The sequence below is a fragment of the Phyllostomus hastatus genome, unplaced genomic scaffold, assembly GCF_019186645.2.
Source record: "Phyllostomus hastatus isolate PE091 unplaced genomic scaffold, TTU_PhHast_1.1 phas_scaffold_39, whole genome shotgun sequence".
NCBI classification, from domain to species: Eukaryota; Metazoa; Chordata; class Mammalia; order Chiroptera; family Phyllostomidae; genus Phyllostomus; species Phyllostomus hastatus.
This window is the reverse complement of record NW_025334028.1, coordinates 23,940,411-23,958,251: the sequence shown is the minus strand read 5'-3', so window position 1 is coordinate 23,958,251 and position 17,841 is coordinate 23,940,411. Positions and strand designations below refer to the sequence as shown.

The 17,841-nt window shown below is 37.5% G+C and overlaps 1 protein-coding gene across 3 annotated transcripts in view; it reads left to right on the top strand.

Annotated features, from left to right (window-relative positions):
* The window catches only part of PPP3CA (protein phosphatase 3 catalytic subunit alpha), a 312,138-nt gene that overhangs the window by 145,356 nt on the left and 148,941 nt on the right, over window positions 1-17,841 (top strand). For all 3 annotated transcript variants that reach the window (XM_045820033.1, XM_045820032.1, XM_045820034.1), the window contains one exon: window positions 14,236-14,436. In XM_045820033.1, coding sequence (XP_045675989.1) covers window positions 14,236-14,436 — 201 coding nt within the window. The remainder of the gene's footprint in view (window positions 1-14,235; window positions 14,437-17,841) is intronic.

Genomic DNA, 17,841 nt, shown 5'->3' with positions numbered 1-17,841 from the left:
GAGGTCTCCATTGCAAAGTATAAATGATTTATTTGCACATATGTAGATATTCTTAAAAAACATGATGTTTTTGGCCAGTTTGTTTTGAAGAATATTAGAAAAAGAACTTCAGAGATTTCTGTGTTTTTTTCAGACTTTATGCTTATAAAGGAAAGTTGCTTTCAGTTAGCTTGTTTGCATTTATGTAATGATCAGAATCTTTTTGACATTTTTCTTTCTTCAGTCCTAGTCTACAAAAATATATCTGATATAAGGAATATTAGTATATCAAAAACTATGTTAAGTTTAATTACTAATGACTGCATACTCTCTTTTTGGGAATAGGGACGTGTTCATGATTTGAATGGTATTTCAAAAGGAATGGACTATATTTATAAACCTTATTTATGTGTTGTGATTAGGAAAGGAGACACGTCACTGAAAGTGAAATTATATAAGTGGGCATATCTTTTAAACATTAAATCATTTAAACTGCTATTTAGTGAAATTAAATCAAAATTGTGTTACGCCACTTTTTCTTTGTAACAGAGTGTATTATCTCATAATTTGGAATAAGATATACATGTGTTTATGAAATGTGGCATGTATGCCATTATAAACACCATGGGTATGCCCTGATGTCCCCTGGGACTGTTGTCACATATGGAACTGTATAAACAAATGCTCAGTTATGCCACTGTCCTTTTCCCTGTAGTTTACTGAGAGTGACTCCATTTCTTTCCTGTGGACTAGGGGTATATAGATTTTGTGGTGAGTGTTCTCACCCTTGCTCAATTTTTTGATTACCTCTGGGTGAGTGATTGCACTGTGGTTGGCGAGGATGATGGAGACCAGAACTCTGAATAAGTAGAGCATTATTGTGTATCAAGGAACTCACACCCACACACATACACACATTGTTGGAGTCACATGCACTGTTATACTACTTGATTTGTGTGCATGTTGAATTACTTTTCACTTGATGTATCCTGTAGCTTACATTTGTATTAACCTGTAGTTCTACATTTAATCATGATTATTTTTTAAGTGGGGATTTTAGCAAGGAATGGTTTTAAATGTTGTAGTAATAAAGAAAGGCTATATTCTAGTCTGCCAGTTACGAACTCTGCACTTGTAACTTCAAGAAAAGCACTCACAGTGCTGCCTAAGTGACTCACCATCACGCCTAAGTGAGTGTCTTTAACTTGGACAGTGACAAATTTATGGAACTAAAGCTTTTTGGATGTTTTGGGGAACCATAACCCAAAGTCATATATTATGTTGTTCTGATTGTTATCCCGTATGTTTTTAGTGTGAGTTAGATAACGTAGTGTGTAGTTATTCTTGACAGCTGCATTTCACAATAAATATTTCATTTGTGTGTACTGGTGAGATTTGCATTTTCTCTAACTGGTAGTGATAATTCATTAAGCAGCTACTAAAGAGAGGGGAGAGGAAGCCTTTCTCCTCCTGAATTACCTCTGATACTTATGGATGCTGAGAAAGTGTTCACCTAATAAAATGTCTTTTTTACTGAAGTATACTTCCATAAACGTATACTAATAGAATTCTTACAAACTAGAAAAAATGTTCTTTTGAAAGGAAATATTTGAACCACTTTCTGAAATTCCATGGGATAGCAACTGATGAACTAAAAGTTCCAAAGCGTTATTCTAATATTGTAATATTGTTTTTATTGGTATTTGGTCAATTTTAAATCATAAACAGATTTTATTGATGATCCTCTATTCATGTATGGGATTAACCTATTTAGTACTTCAAACTTTTTTTGTGGCTTTTTAACCCCTTCCCTTTTCAGTTTTCTGTTGCTTACTTTGGACCATGTCTATCTATTTCATCTTGGGGATGGGCCTCTAGCTCCCACCCCACCGTCTGGCATCTGTGGTCTCTTTTCTGTAATGAAAAAGAGACATTTCTCTTTTCTGTGAAAGAGACATTTATTAAATGAAGGTGTCAGTTACTCAGTTATTCGGGCTGTTGACTGTCCTTTTTGTAATTACATACTTGTAGATCTGAACAAGGTAATTTTTAAAATTATTCTTTTTTTAAGTATATTTTATTGATTATGCTGTTACAGTTATCCCATTTTTTTCTCCTTTTTGTCCCTCTCCTCCTTGTATCCCTATTCCCTCCAGCATTCCCCGCCTCCCTTAATTCGTATCCATTTGTCGTACATATCAGTTCTTTGGCTTTTCCATTTCCTATACTATTCTTAACCTCCCTCTGTCTATTTTGTACCTACCATTTATGCTTCTTATTCCCTGTACTTCTCCCCCTATTCTAGCCCCCTCCCAACTGATATCCCTCCAGGTGATATCCCTCCAGATGATATCCCTCCATTTCTGTGATTCTGTTCCTGTTCTAGTTGCTTGATTAGCTTGTTTTTGTTTTTATTTTAGGTTCAGTTGTTGATAGTTGTGACTTTGTTATCATTTTACTGTTCATAGTTTTGATTTCTTTTTCTTAGATAAGTCCCTTTAACATTTCATATAATAAGGGCTTGGGGATGATGAACTCCTTTAACTTGACCTTATCTGGGAAGCACTTTATCTGCCCTTCCATTCTAAATGATAGCTTTGCTGGATAGAGTTATCTTGGATATAGGTCCTTGCCTTTCATGACTTTGAATACTTCTTTCTAGCCCCTGCTTGCCTGCAAGGTCTCTTTTGAGAAATCAGCTGACGATCTTATGGGAACTCCTTTGTAGGTAACTGTCTCCTTTTCTCTTGCTGCTTTTAAGATGCTCTCCTTATCTTAATCTTGGGTAATTTAATTATGATGTGCATTGATGTGTTCTTCCTTGGATCCAACTTCTTTGGGACTCTCTGAGCTTCCTGTATTTGTATGTCTTATTTCCTTTACCAGATTGGGGAAGTTTTCCTTCATTATTTTTCTGAATAAGTTTTCAATGTCTTGCTCTTCCTCTCCTCCTTCTGGCACCCCTATGATTCGGGTGTTGGAACATTTAAAGTTGTCCTGTAGGTTCCTCAGCTTCTCCTCATTTTTTTTGAATTCTTGTTTCTTTATTCTGTTCTGGTTGAATGTTTATTTCTCCCTTCTCCAAACCATTGATCTGAGTCCTTGTTTCCTTCCCTTCACCGTTGGCTCCTTGCACACTTTCCTTTATTTCACTTTTCATAGCCTTCACTTTTTCCTCTATTTTGTGACCATACTCAATCATTTCTGTGAGCATCCTGATTACCAGTGCTTTGAACTCTGCGTCTGATTGGTTGTCTGTCTATCTCCTTGTTGCTTAGTTCTTTCTTTGGAGTTTTGATCTGTTCTTTCATTTGGATCATATTTCTTTGTCTTGGTGCACCTGTTACATTGTACCCTTAGGGGCAGAGCCTCAGGTATTGGTCAGGGTGGGGCAACCCACTTTGCTGCATTGTGGCATTGTCTGTAGGGGAGGGATCAGAGAGGAAACAATGCTCTGCCGTTGCCCTGCTTTCAGTCACTTCCCCTGCCTCCCAAATCGTGTGGATTCTTCAGGTGTGGGCTTGAGTATGTCCTAGGACCCCAAGGGCTCCTCCAACGGACTCTCCTGTGAGACTGGGAGTTTCTCCCACTGCAACCCCCATGGGTTTCTATAGCCAGAGGTTTTTGAAACTTTCTTTACCTGCTCTGGAACCCTAGGTTGCATGGTCTGTCTCCCTCCCCAGGGTTCTCTTGGTTTGTCTGCACTCAAATTAGGGACTTCCTGGCCCCCCAGTTGCCACCGTGCCATGCATCCTCTCCTCCTTGGGTGCCTGTTTCTGCCCTAACTACCAGTCTGGATGAATGTTTCTTTTTTTAACTTCTTGGCTGTCAGACTTCCATAAAGTTTGATTTTCTGGTAATCTTGGCTGTTTTCTGTTTTTAAATTTGTTGTCATGCTTCTTCTGGTTGTGTGAGGAAGCAAAGCATATTTACCATCTTGACTGGAAGCCTCTAAATTCTCTCTCCTTAAACTACTTCTAGTACCATTCAAATTCCTAGTGAAGAAGGAGAAAAAAAGTTTATTATTATTTTTAAAGACTTTATTTACTTATATTTTTAGGGAGGGGGAAGGGAAGGAGAGAGAGAGAGAGAGAGAGAGAGAGAGAGAGAGAGAGAGAGAGAGAGAGAGAGAGAGAGAGATATGAATGTGTGGTTGCCTCTCACATATCCCCTCTTGAGGACCTGGCCCACAACGCAGGCATGTGCCCTGACTGGGAATCAAACCAGCGACCCTTTGGCTCTCAGCCTGCGCTCAATCCACTGAGGTACACCAGCCAGGGCAAGTTTGTTTTTTTATATCAATCAAAAATAGATTGGTGGAATATCTGTCAAATGTCAGGGCTTTGGAATAGACACTCATAGAACTTGGTTGTTAATCATTCTACTTAATTATTCTGATGTTTTTGGAATAGTGATGATTGATAAGTTCATTTAAAGAGTGATATTTGGCATTACCTGTAAATTTTCAATTGACATTATAATCCCAGCAATCTTTCCCCCTAGTCATTTGAGAATATCTTTTATATACAAATATGCTCTGTGTCAGAGCAGAAAATGTCTGTTGAGTATTGTTCTTTATTGAGGGAGGAAATGTAGCCTGTTACAGCTTTATTATGAAATTAGCCATTTTCCACTTAATAGATTAAGATGTTCACATTTGATTCTAAATTAAAATTGATGTACATTTTGAAGATAAACAAATGAAAATGAAGTTTAAGAGGATACAATTGGTGGTGGTATTGACTGAAGTATTCTAGCTTCTCAGTAGATGTGTGATGATTATGGTTTGGGCAGTCCGTACTTCAGGCGGTGAGCGCTGGGGCCTCTCCCCCATGTTTCTGTGTTGTTCATCTGAGTGGATGGTTCTGAGACATGGTGGGCCAGAGCGAGTGGATGAGAGCAGGTGTGGTTATCAGAGTGAAGCAAACAGCAAAAGTATTACTGAAACATGGAGAGGCCCAGGGGACCTGATGTTTCTCTGTGGAGCCTCTGGGGAGAGCACAGAGCCGGGGCAGGAGGACTTACATGCAAACCTGGAAAATAAGGGGTGGGGGGGAGATGCAATCCTGGGAATTTAGCCCCTTCTTGATTCTTGGGAGAGTGACTCTGTGGTGAAATATTTTGATCTTTGCTTTACTGTGGCATACAGATATGAAGCTGTATGTCAACTTTATTATTTTTTGAACAATTAGCATTTATATGTAAATGTATACATTACTATGTATAACATAGTAATATCCTTAAATTGCCACTTAGGATTTACATTATTTGATGTCATTTGGGACATAGATTTGCCATTTCATGAAAATCTTTTGAAGAAGAGAAAGTTTATTTTTTTTTTTTTTAACAAAAGGCCTCTGATGCCTGTAGGTATTTTAATCTCAGGGGCTAGGGGAAGTGGGTGGGCATGAGGGCATGGAAATGTGTGGGCATCTAGAGGTGAATGATGAAATTGAAAGGAAAGAGTTGTGTGTGGGCATGGATTGATTGATTTCCCATCAACTTACGAGTTTCGGATTGAAGATTAAGACGGCACATATATGTTGTGCCTTCTTAGGCAGGTATGCTATTTTTAATGCAGAAATTTCTGAAGTTTATATTTATTAAAGAATTTCTAATCAAATAGTTCAACTCCAATATAGGTGAAGCCCTTGCTTATATTTCACATCTTAGGCCATTGAGTTGAGGATTGCTGAGTGCTAAAGTGTGTCTTGGGTTAAAGAAAGTTTTAGCATCCCTGGGCTCTCTTCATTTCTAAGGGATAATTATCATGTTCAAAGGGACCTGCTCGCTTGGGAAATAAATTCAACTTGTCTTAAAGTTCTTGTTTGCTTCTTGATTTTAATCTGCTCCTATGATATTTCCCCAGGAAAAAAGAAATTGCTCAAGGCAAAAATAAATAAATTAAAAACCCTCTGTTTAAATTCATCCCAGTGATTAGAATTTTATGCATTTTATTGTGTTTGCTATTCTAGAGGTCACTATAAATACCATTTGCTGAAAATATTGCTTTAATCACTTGTCTAGTAGTGAGATCCAAGATAGATGAGGTGTCTACTGATGTAACTTAATATGGTTGACGATCCATTTTTAATTGAAAAAACCACTATAGAGTAGACTCTCATAAAACAATACACTTTCAATTATATATTTAAAAAGTTTTAAGTATTTGACTTAAATAATTAAATTAAAACATTTAATAATTAAAATTTTAGTTTAATTTAAACATACAATATTATATACCAAATCAGTAAATATAATTTTGCTGTTATCATGTACATGTACAAAATAATTTAATTGGCATGGCCTGTATGTTAATTGCCGGACTTGTACATTTAATTTTTATATTTTAACAACAACAACAACAAACAACAAAATACAAGAGTTTTGCCCTGGCTGGTGTGATTCATTGGGTTGAGTGCTGGCCTGGGAACTAAAGGGTCACCGGTTCAATTCCCCGTTAGGGCACATGCCTGGGTTGCGGGCCAGGTCCCCATTGGGGGCCACACAAAAGGCAACCACACATTGATGTTTCCCTCTCTTTCTTCTTCCCTTCCCTTCTCTCTAAATGTAAATAAATAAAGTCTTTTTTAAAAATAAGATTTTTATATAAGCATTTAAGTAATGAACTATTTTCAAAACTCTTAAAACTTTTCTCAAATAATATTTTGTGTTGAATCATTATTACGTAATTCATTATACAAGCCATTTGCAATGTTTCTTACTAGAAACATGAACTAACCAAAATACCAAAATTTCAAAGTAGTTTTTTGATAGAACTACCCAAGGCCACATGTGGAGGGGATTGTGGACTGTCACCCCTTCCTCTGGCCTTGAGTGGTGAGACTGAGTGCACAGTGGCCAGAGAATGAGAAAGGCTGTGTCTGCAAAGGGTAAGGAGTAGTTTACTAAGAAGTAAACAGCAATAAGCATATTTAAATGAGATGTAGATTTTAAAAGAATTTCTTATTGTACCACTAAGGTACTCATTTTCACTAATTATTTATTAATCTCTTATAGTTAGAGCAGTATTTTTTAAAAATTAATTAGTGTCTGATCTTTATTAAAGAATTGCTTGTGCCATTTTAGGTTTACTTTCAAAAAGTACTGTGTATAATATGTGTTCCATAAGCCAGAAGGAGAAAAAGATCACTTACATTTTGATAAATGCTTGGAGTACCACAGTGCCCTTAATTTACTAATACCTTTGACATGTTACGTAAAATACCATTGTGCTATATTTGCATGCAAATTTCAGAACAACCAAAGAAGGTATTTTCTGTTAGTGAAATGATGGGCGCATATTGTGTCTAATAAGTGAACCCATTTAAGGCTCAAGAATTGCATGGTAGTATTCAGAGGGGGGCTGGTAAAGCGTTCTGTACTAAGGATAGAGGAGGTAGGTCATCGTACGGTGAGAAAAAAAACCACCAGTTAATAAATAGATTAGAGTTTTATTTATAGACCTGATGTGAAGGATTTTTTTTTTTTTTGCTTAAGTGGGACCGGATGTTTTTGTTTGCAAGATGAATATTCAGCCACACTTGAGATGGGCAAGCATGTTTTAATTTGACTGGCATTAATGTTTCATTTTTGTAATGAAAGCCAGAGATTTTCAAACAAACAAGTGATGAGTGTCTAGAGGAATAGCATAAATAAGACCTTAATAAATGAGTTTCTGTATTATTTCTTGGAGAGTAGCTGTGGTTAATTTTTAAGCTCTCAGCTCTCTCTCCTACACAAAATGATCTCCCTGTCTTTGCATATAGACATTATATGAATGGATAAACATATATTCCCATACTGATAAAAGAATACAAACCAATACACCTGCTCAATATTTGAACCAAATAAAATTTAGTGATGTCACTAGTGCTCCATTTTATAGATCCGTTCACTCTGTATTCAGAAGTAGGATCATATTTCACATATTTTGATGACTGTTGATGGAACTACTTTTGTATATTTTAGCTGGAATATTGCACCTTATAATTAGTATATTTTGTTTTTAATTACCTTAAAGTGCAACCTCATCTTCTGGAGTCATATGAAAAATTAGATATTATATATTTAGACCAAAGAAAGGTGCAGCTGCTCCTACGGGTTTCTAGGAGGACAGACATAACCTTATGGGAGACAAAGATACTTTTATTCTTACTGCTTACATTATCTCTCCTTTTCTTCTTTGGTTTTATAATTTAACACTTTCCCAGCAATCTCAAGCAAAAACTAATAATTACTCCATGTGGTAAGCTCTTCAGAGCCTGGTTTGCTTATGTTTGTTCTCTATCACTCATTTCTCCTGGCTGTTCTCTCTGCCTAGCAGGGAATATAGTGGTTAGTAGGTGTTTGATGATTGACTGATTGATTGAATAATTGGTAGGGTTTGATTAGAATCATGGTTTGTGATTTACAGAAATGTCCAGGAGGGAAAAACGGTCAATCTGTGGACCTCAGATCAGAATGTGTTTTAAGTTGTGTCTGACATGTGATATCCTTAAGCTGTTCTCTCAACATGTGCTGACATAAGTATCCTAGACAGCCCTGGTGCAGACAGAAGATGCATGAAATATGGGACGAGATCTGTTCCTGTATACGTTTGGATTACAGAGAGAGATGGAATAACATGTCTGGGCTTGCAAAGTCGTGACATCTGCTGTGGGTAATTGGCATTGTGGAGCATGTTGGGGGTGGGGATTAAACCACCTGGTGTTTTTTTCTTTTTTATTGAATTTATTGAGGTGGTGTTGGTTAATAAAGTTATATAGGTTTCAGGTATACAATTCTGTAAGACATCATCTGTAACTACCTAATGTTTTGTATGCCTTGACTTAATGGTATATAGATCAGTGAATCTCACTCAGTCTGGTCTTTACATTAGTATACCCTGCATTTCTTTAAAAACCTGCCACTGCTAGACAAATCAAATAAGATGCTCTGCAGGAGTGTCCAACTTGGTGCTCAATGGCCCGTGTGCAGCCCAAGATGGCTGTGAATGTGGCCCAACACAAAAACGTAAATTCACTTAAAATGTTATGAGATTTTTTTGTGATTACGAGTTGCAACGTATTTAATGTGTGGCCCAAGGCAATTGTTCTTCTAGTTGTGGTGCAGAGACACCAAAAGGTTGGACACCCCTGCTAGAGGGTGGGCCTGGGCATCCTTTGTTTTTAAAAGCAATACCAGTGTGCACACGTTTTGAGATAGTTTGAAGTTTTATAGGAACCAGAGCTGGAAGAAAAGAAAGAATAAAGAATGTAATTTCCATTCACTCTGTTCTCATTTACTTGTTGAGAAGGATAAACTATTCTCCAACAATAATCTAATACAAGCCATTTATGCAATTTTAAAAGTTCTAGTGGCTCTATTTAAAAAGTAAAGAGGAATAGCTGGAATTAATTGTAGTAATAAACTTTATTTAGCCCAGTTTATTCCAAATCTTATTATCTCAACATGTAATCAATATAAAAATACTTAATGAGATATTTACACTTTTGTACTTGTATGATGTATGCTAAATGTAGTGCATATTGCAGACTTGAAGCCCATCTCCATTTGGACAGGCCCCTTTTCAAGTGTTCAGCAGCTACTCATGTAAACCTGTCTCGACAGTTCTGTGTTGGGCAACGCAGATCTAGAGGGTAAAATACTGGAATACAAAGCAGGAGACCTGAAGTTTAGTGTTGATTTTGCCACTGACTAATCATTTGACCTTGAATAGTTCATTTATCCTCTCTCTGGACTTTAATTTTCTCTTTACTGTGAGTGGGTCAGGAGTCAGCTAAATTGGGAGTTTTCTAATTTTGTTGCAGAGAGCCCCAAGACTTTGTGAGCCATCCTAGGAGAGAAGCGAGACAGGAAAGCTGCTTTTAGTTCTTTTTTCCTTTGGATATACCTGGGTTTTCAGATGGCATTTTGTTTGAGGAAGAAACAAAAAAAAAAAGGTTTAAAAAAGTCACTAGGCTAAATGTTCTAAGTCGTGTTTCTCTCTTGTCAGCATTTATGACAGTTACTCCAGGGAGAGGTCGGGCTACAGATATCCTGCGTTTCCTTCCAGGACAGGTGTCACTGAGACAGTGACTCTTGGATGTTTCCTATCAAACAATAGGGATCTCCTCAGTAGTGGCTAAACTGGCCTAGATGTGAGGAACAGAAACCTCAGACGTCCAGAGGGGGAGCAGGTCACTGAGCGCAGTGCTTGTCTAAAACTGACCAACCCGAACTGGAGGAGGAGGCCCCTGGTGCTCTCTGAGGTATGGTCCCCGTAGGCAGCCAGAACCAAGGGCCAGGGATACTCTGTCTTCGACCAGGCTTTCTGACTTGGAATGTGCTTTTCTACTGGTGAATGAATAATTGACAACAACTTCAATAATTGTTATATTGATGCCAGTATCGGATGCACATGATTCTTGTTCCCAGACTAGTTAATCTATCTCTGTATCGGGTAGATGAATTCTGGTGGCAACAATAAATAGAAAAGAAGCAATATCATATCCTATTTATTGGAAATCAATCTCTGCCAGATTTCCACAGTCAGTGACATGGGAACAGGAGTCTAGTCCAGCATACTGTTTGTCTTTTAAAGCCTTCTGTGTTGGTTTGTGTTGGGAGTCAACCAAGGACTTACATGTCCCAAATTTTAGCTACTTTGCTGTTGTATTTGAGGAGGAAAATGATATTAGGTGGGAATTGTGGAGAAAGCTGAAAGGGTTTCTATTTTTAGAATGCTGCTAAGAAGTCTATGATAGCACTGGCTGGTGTGGCTCAGTGGATCGAGTGCCAGACTGTGAACCAAAGGGTAGCTGGTTCGATTCCCAGTCAGGGCACATGCCTGGGTTGCTGGCCAGGTCCCCAGGAGGTGGCTCTCAAGAGGCAACTCCATATTCATATTTCTCTCCCTTTCTTTCTCTCCCCCTTTAACTAACAATAAATAAATAAAATATTTTAAAAAAGAAATCTATGATAATACCTTATTCTGTACTTAATAAGTAATTGTAAGAGAATTTTTTTGAAAGGATCAACCCAAATATTAATACTTGCTTCTGAATTTTTTACTGTCATGCACAAACTTAATTTTTCTAGTGCCAGCCTGCTCATATATTAATGAAGGTAACTGCTAATACTCAAAAGCAAAAGAGGGAAGGGGAAATCTATTTTATTGTGTCAAGCTTGGCCACCTTTACAACAAGTTAATGAAAGAAATGTTTACTAAGCACATTGGATTCTTTGGTCTAAGTAGTTTTTGCTCAATATCTGGCCTAGGTCTGCATGTAGGACTCCAGGTGAACAGGGAAAGCAAATAAATGTGACCTTTGTAAGGCTGGTATTTTCTTTATGAAGCCAAAGGGTGCACAAATACACAAATATTAGCCCACTCTTATTTTTGTGCCAGAAAACTTCTCTCTGGCTGAGAGTGTCTCCCTTCAGTCTTTGGCATCCTTGCTGGCTCATCTTGGGTCCCTGCAAGCCTTGCCATCTGTTTAACTGGTGAAGGGCCCCATCTCATCAGTGTCCCTATCATCCATTTGGAAACAGAGCCTCTCATTGGCCTTTTTTGTCTCTTCTTTCTCCTGTTTACTTGGAACCAGCTACAGTATCTCAGAGCCGGTGACTTTGGCTTAGCCAATTACCTTAGCATAAGCAATTACTGGAAGGTAAGAAACCTTTGTGAAGGGCAGAGCACCTGTTATTGCAGTGATCTTAGCCTTGGACAGAGTGTAGGGACTTGGAGAAAGTCTAATTCATGAAGATGATGCTTCTCTGGGATGCTCTCCTTTGGCCTCCTACCTTCTTAAATGCTCGGGCTATTTCAGGTTTAATCCGTTGGGCTATCTTCATTTAATAAGGCCAGCTAGTGCATGGCAGAAACCCACTGCTTTTATCTGCCTGACCGTAAATCAGACTCCTTCCTTCCCTTCGATGCTCTTACAAGTCTAGCCTGACAGTTTTGCAGAGTCACTTCAACCTTCACAGTTATCCAACTCATGTCTTGGGAAAAGACACTCAAAAAAAAAATCAACTCTTTATCTTGACCCCATGAGTCCTTCTGAAGTTTCCACCTGTGCAACCCTCATCTTATATCTGGGGAATTTTGAGGAGTTGCCAGGTAAGATATTTTCTAATTTCAAACCTTATGTGAAGACCTGAATAAAAATGGTGGCCGTCAAAATGTTTTCATGTTTTCTTAACAAAATATGTGGTAGGCACGAAAAAGGGGGGAGGCAAAGGAACAAAATAAACAAAGTTTCCAAATGCCTCCAGTCTAAGAACCAAATTTCCTCTCTTTTCTTCTCTTCATCTAATTCTTAAATTTTCTTATTTTATACTATACTTTGGCATTATACATTGTCATTTATTTTACTTCATGCAATTGTATTATATCTATTCTGTCAGTCATTAAAATAATTTTTGGAAAGGAATGTGCTCTTTATAAGAAGGACTGCTTAGCATTCATTAGAATTCAATTCTAAAGTGTAATTTGTTCATTACTTTCTCTTTAAGCACTGTCTAAGGGACTTTCTGGAAAGCAGGGCTGTGTAGTTGTTAATATAGTTTCCTGGCCTCAGATTGCCAAAGGTTGCACTGAGTGGGTCCACATATAAATCTCTACGTGATTATCTTGGGCAAGATGCTTACTATTTTTGAGCACCTGCTTTGTTTCCCACAGTAATGTTATGGGGACTAAATAAGGTTATACATAAACACATGGACATACACCGTACTCATTTTACAGCTTTACTGTTCTGCCTGACTTTATTACCCAAACATTGTGTGGCATAAAATAAACATTTTATCAATGTTAGCTACTACTGTTCCTATTTACTTTAGTTATTATAACAATCTTCAGATGGATATAATCCCCACTTTACAGATGAGGTAATGGAAGCCATAGGAAGATACTTAACTTGCTCAGGGTCATACAGCCAGCAAGTGAGCAGGGTCGAGGCTTGCACTCAGGTTCATCTGAGCGCAGAAGCCACGCGCTGTCCACTGAGTGCGCCACTGCCACTTCATCTTGGCAGCACAGTTAAGTAGATATGCTTGAGTTGTTAGGAAAGTCAAACCTGCATTCATTAGTGTGGGTTCATTTCCTTATTTTTCTTTTCTCTTAAGTAGTTATAATTTCTCTTGGATAACTAATCTGTGATATTAGTTTGTGCAAAATTTCTTGGCCTAGAGTTACCATAATTCTTGCTTCTTCGACGGTCCAGTTTATTCCCGAGTATCAAGTGTTCTTTTGAAGGGAGGAACCATTATTAGGAGGTGTTCTTATGCATATGGCATAATGCATATGGCAGATGGAAATTACACGAAGCTATGTTTATGCTCCTTTCACATATTTCTAATAGATAGGAATTGCCTAAAAATGAACCCTCATGTGAAACAGAAATAATGAGTTTCCCTCACTGAAGGGGCGTATTGTTCGTTCATCAGAAATTTTATATTCATGATACCATCTCTGCCCGTGGACCTCAGATATCCTGGTTCATTGTGGCTGTTTATTGACCATCCTTTGCTGAGTGAAGGAATGGATTCACAGATGTGAGGAATCACAGTAGCTGTAGGGGAGCTCCTTACTGTTAAGAAGGCCTGGGGGGTATGGATGAGCAAATGGCTGGTTCTAAGTCTGTAGTAAGTGGTTTGTCATTGTACCATATTCCTAAATACCTGTGTTTGCTCCCTGATGTCATACTGTCCCCTCATTGTTCAAGACGTTCCTTCAGTGCACACACACGCACACATCCTGACTTCCTCTCCAGTGACCTGTGTGTTTTTACCTCTTTGCTCTGATTCCTGTTCTTCCCTGAAACAGAGAGGCCATCCGTGTACTCAGAGACGTGACTTTAGTTGGAGGGGCAGACTTGGTCTCTCATTTCTCTAATCCCAGTAGAAGAGCCTGTTTTCTAGTGGAGAAATATCTTCATCCAAGTTGATTATGATCGGATCTTCAGGAGAGATTTCTTTTGTCAAATTGATTATTGCCTAACAGAAGCAAATACCCTTTTTTGTTACTAACCCAACCGGCATCTTCACAATGTAAGAAATAAGAACTGCAAACTTCCTTTCAAGCAATCGTATTACATCTGGAATCAAAGGAAGTCTTTAATTCTTGAGAGCCCTTGATCATTTTAATGTGAGAACATTTAAAATACTCTGATAGGTGGTTAGTGATTAGGGTAGATATTTGGTGGTTATTATTGAATCTTTTGTTGTTGAGTTTTGGCTAATGTGTGATTCTGACTTTTTCTCTTTCAGCTGTCCCATTTCCTCCAAGTCACCGGCTTACAGCAAAGGAAGTATTTGATAATGATGGGAAACCTCGAGTGGATATCTTAAAGGCACATCTCATGAAGGAGGGCAGGTTGGAAGAGAGTGTTGCATTGAGAATAATAACAGAGGGGGCTTCAATTCTCCGACAGGAAAAAAATTTGCTGGATATTGATGCACCAGTCACTGGTAAGTCCTAAGGATGGAGACTGCCCACTTGTATCCATACTTTGTCTTTAAATAGCTTAGTCATCTTACTGTTTTACTGTTAAATCTGTACGTTAAGAACTAGAAATACTATACATATATAAAAATATTTTTATTTTCACGTATTAAATATCTACAATTTTGTGATGCTCTAAAAAACAGTTTGCAAATTAGAGGTGATGAAGATATTCCAAAGTAATACTTTAATTAAGAAGTGGTATTATTTGTCACTAAAACTAACGTGCAAAAAACACAAGATATTTATTTAGAATGATTAGACAATTATACTAAGTCTTCCACAGTGGTGGAGTAAGTGACTGAGTTAAAGTGGTGGTTCTCAGAGAGTGTCATCCTAGAGTATCATCATCATCATCATCATCATCATCGATCACCTGGAAACTTTTTAAAATGTAAATTCCCAGGCCCCACCCCAGAACTGCTGGATCGCTTTCTCTGGGGTGAGGCCCAGAGATCTGTTTTATCAAGTCCTCCAGGCAACTCTGATGCACATTACAGTTGACAACCACTGAAGTTTAGAAAGAAGGTCAAATTTCTCTCCTTTCTGTAATGTTATTTATCTAGAGAATGTGTCTTTAATTTTTGACTGTGTTTGTTCTGTTACCTCTGATGGGAAGATGCATATTTTGCCTAAGTGTAACTTCTCTTAGACTATAATAATTAAATCTTGGTTATAGATATGAGAGCTTTTGATCTACCCTTTGAGTTGGTAAACCTGCAAGTTGTCATTTCTAGAAAAGCTATAAAACAGTTATTTTTCTTAATTGTCATCATTCTGGAAAAGGGAAAATATTTAGAAATAGGAAATTATGCTTTTCAAAATAAAAGGGACATTTAAAAATATTTCATATGTGCTATTGATTGCTCCTTTCTTGCAGATCTTCATTACTTATGTTGTTGGCCTCCAAATGTATATTTGAATGTGACTGTTGTGAAAAAGCCTAGTTCTCCTGAATATCATACTAGACCTTCCTTGGTCCAATATGTTCCTAATGATTCCTATTCCAAAGAAATTGACATTATTTACATTCCATTTTTGGTTGGCAGTGCTATTTTTCTTTTTTAGAAAAATAATAAATGTCTTTTGGGCAGCAGGAGAAATCAGTTTCAGCTGTGACAGTTTAGTGTTGGACCAGCGGTCGTCACTGTGAACCCCTTTTCCATGTGCTAAAGTAGAGTCGTGTGTTATCTCTGAATCATGGACGCTGGGATAATACGAGGGCAAAACACAGTGAACATGCTTTCCTTTTTAGGCACTAACATACTAATTTTTTTAGTAACTAAATATTAGTTTGAAATCTACCAGCCCCCCAAAATTACTTTAAAAACTGACTATATAAATTCCACTTACAAATTCAGGGTAAATTCTAAGATTTAAATGATATCTTTATCAGTAAGCTTATTTGTTTTTGGTAAGAATGAATGGCTTGATATTTTATCATGAGTTTATTTTTTCTGCATTTCACATGACAAGTGTGTGATTTTTAATGAAAAACCTTTCTGAAGGCTATGGACTCATTGCTTTCATATTCAGTAAAGATCATCACACCTGGTTCTTTCCAGGGAGATCCCAGTGGACAGCCTGGCAAAGTTTGGGAGGCTTTAGAAGTCAGTACTTTCCCTGGGGGAGAAAAAAAAAACATAGTTTTTTAGATAGTGACAAAAGCAGCTGTGGAGATTGAGACATCACAGAAGATATAGCACTAGTGAAACAGAACCTAGGAAGGAAACACTTTTCTGCAGGGGAGTGTCTGTATTTCACAATGTAGGTAGGATCCTAAGGAGCCTCCGCTCGATTCTGTTGTAGTCGCCTTTTCACTCTTTTCTGGGAGTAAAAGGATGTGGAATAAAAGTGGCAGAGGCAGTGGGGAAAAAGATAATTTATTTTAACACTTTGATAAAAAAGAAAAAAATACTTTTGCATTAATTCACCAGAAAGCTAAATTCATAGCTTTGTATACCAACCAAGAATTTCAGAGCAAAAGCTGAAATGTGGAGGATGAGAAAATTATCTGTTTGTATTTCAAGATACTTTGTATAATTTATTGGTAATGTATTATGATATATTATTGTGTCTTGAGATTTTATTTCATTTATACAGGTGAGTCATCAGTGTAGTATTTATTTTTAAATTTAGAATATTTGTTGTTTGGATGACTGAATCGGTAAAGTTGTATTCTATTATTGATACTAGGTTACATGTTAAAAGGCATCATTTACATTTAAACATCTTCAGGGTAGAGTGTTCTTGATGTAGTTCAGAAATGCACACTTAGGAAGATGGAGACCTTAAGAAACAATTTAGAAAAGGAAGAAGAGGAAAGAGAAGGAAGTAGAAGGGGAGGAGAGAAGAGGGGAAATAATACAGTTACCAATGAGAACCTGTGAAAAAAATTAAGTGGAAAGAAGCAAGTACTTTCAATGTAGGAAGGAAATGCCTGAAGCCTGACCATATGGAGTTTTTCAAGTGGTATTAGAAGTTGTCTCTCACCTGCACATGTCAGACTCCTAAAAATGGCAAGATGAGTGGGTCTGGGTAGGATTGGAATTCGACTTTTAAGAGTAGTAGGTATATAAACTCTCAAATGAAACAAATGGCAAATATTTTACAATTATACACAAATGCCACTCTCGGCTCTCCCTTTACTCCTCGCCTCCTAGTTTATATTAATAAAAATATTTTACTCTCAGAGTGTTTAAAGAGAAGTTATGCTAACATCTGTGCATGTTTTGCTTTCATTTTAAGAAAAGCTGGAAGTGAGTGTTGTAGTTTTTTGAAATCTGGACATTATTTCATTCATTATAATATTTCTTTAAAGTTTAAGTGTACAAAGCTGCCCTCATCTACCCTTCCCACCCCCCACACATTTCCCCTCAAGTGCTTATAAAGTAGTGAAAGGTTTATGTTCACTTAGGTTTTTTTCCCCCTTAGAATTCAGTGTGTTTTATTTGGGAGAAGAGAGAAGAACCAGAAAGCTGCCTGTCTCAGCCAGCTCTTGGCTCTCCGAGACTGTCCCTCTGGAGGAGATAAAGTGCTGTGTAGCTCACCCTCCAGGAGCAGAGAATTAGATAAACTGTAATTATCTCCTTGGGAATAGAGATGTAGATGAGCTTTGGTTCCCAGTCAAAACCAGGGAGTGGGAGGCACGATCTCCTCTTCTCTCTAAAGTAACTTGCCTGAAGTTTGTGTTTCTGTGTTGGAGGCATTTTGTAAAGGAAAGTATTCTCCCTTTTTAACTCTTTTCTGAAAATGGAGTTGAATTGTCTTTGTTACCTTGTACATATACAAATGGAACATTAAAAATTATGGTGAACTACCAGTATGGCAACTTGCTGTGGACTGAATGTTCATATCCCCCAGTATTCCTG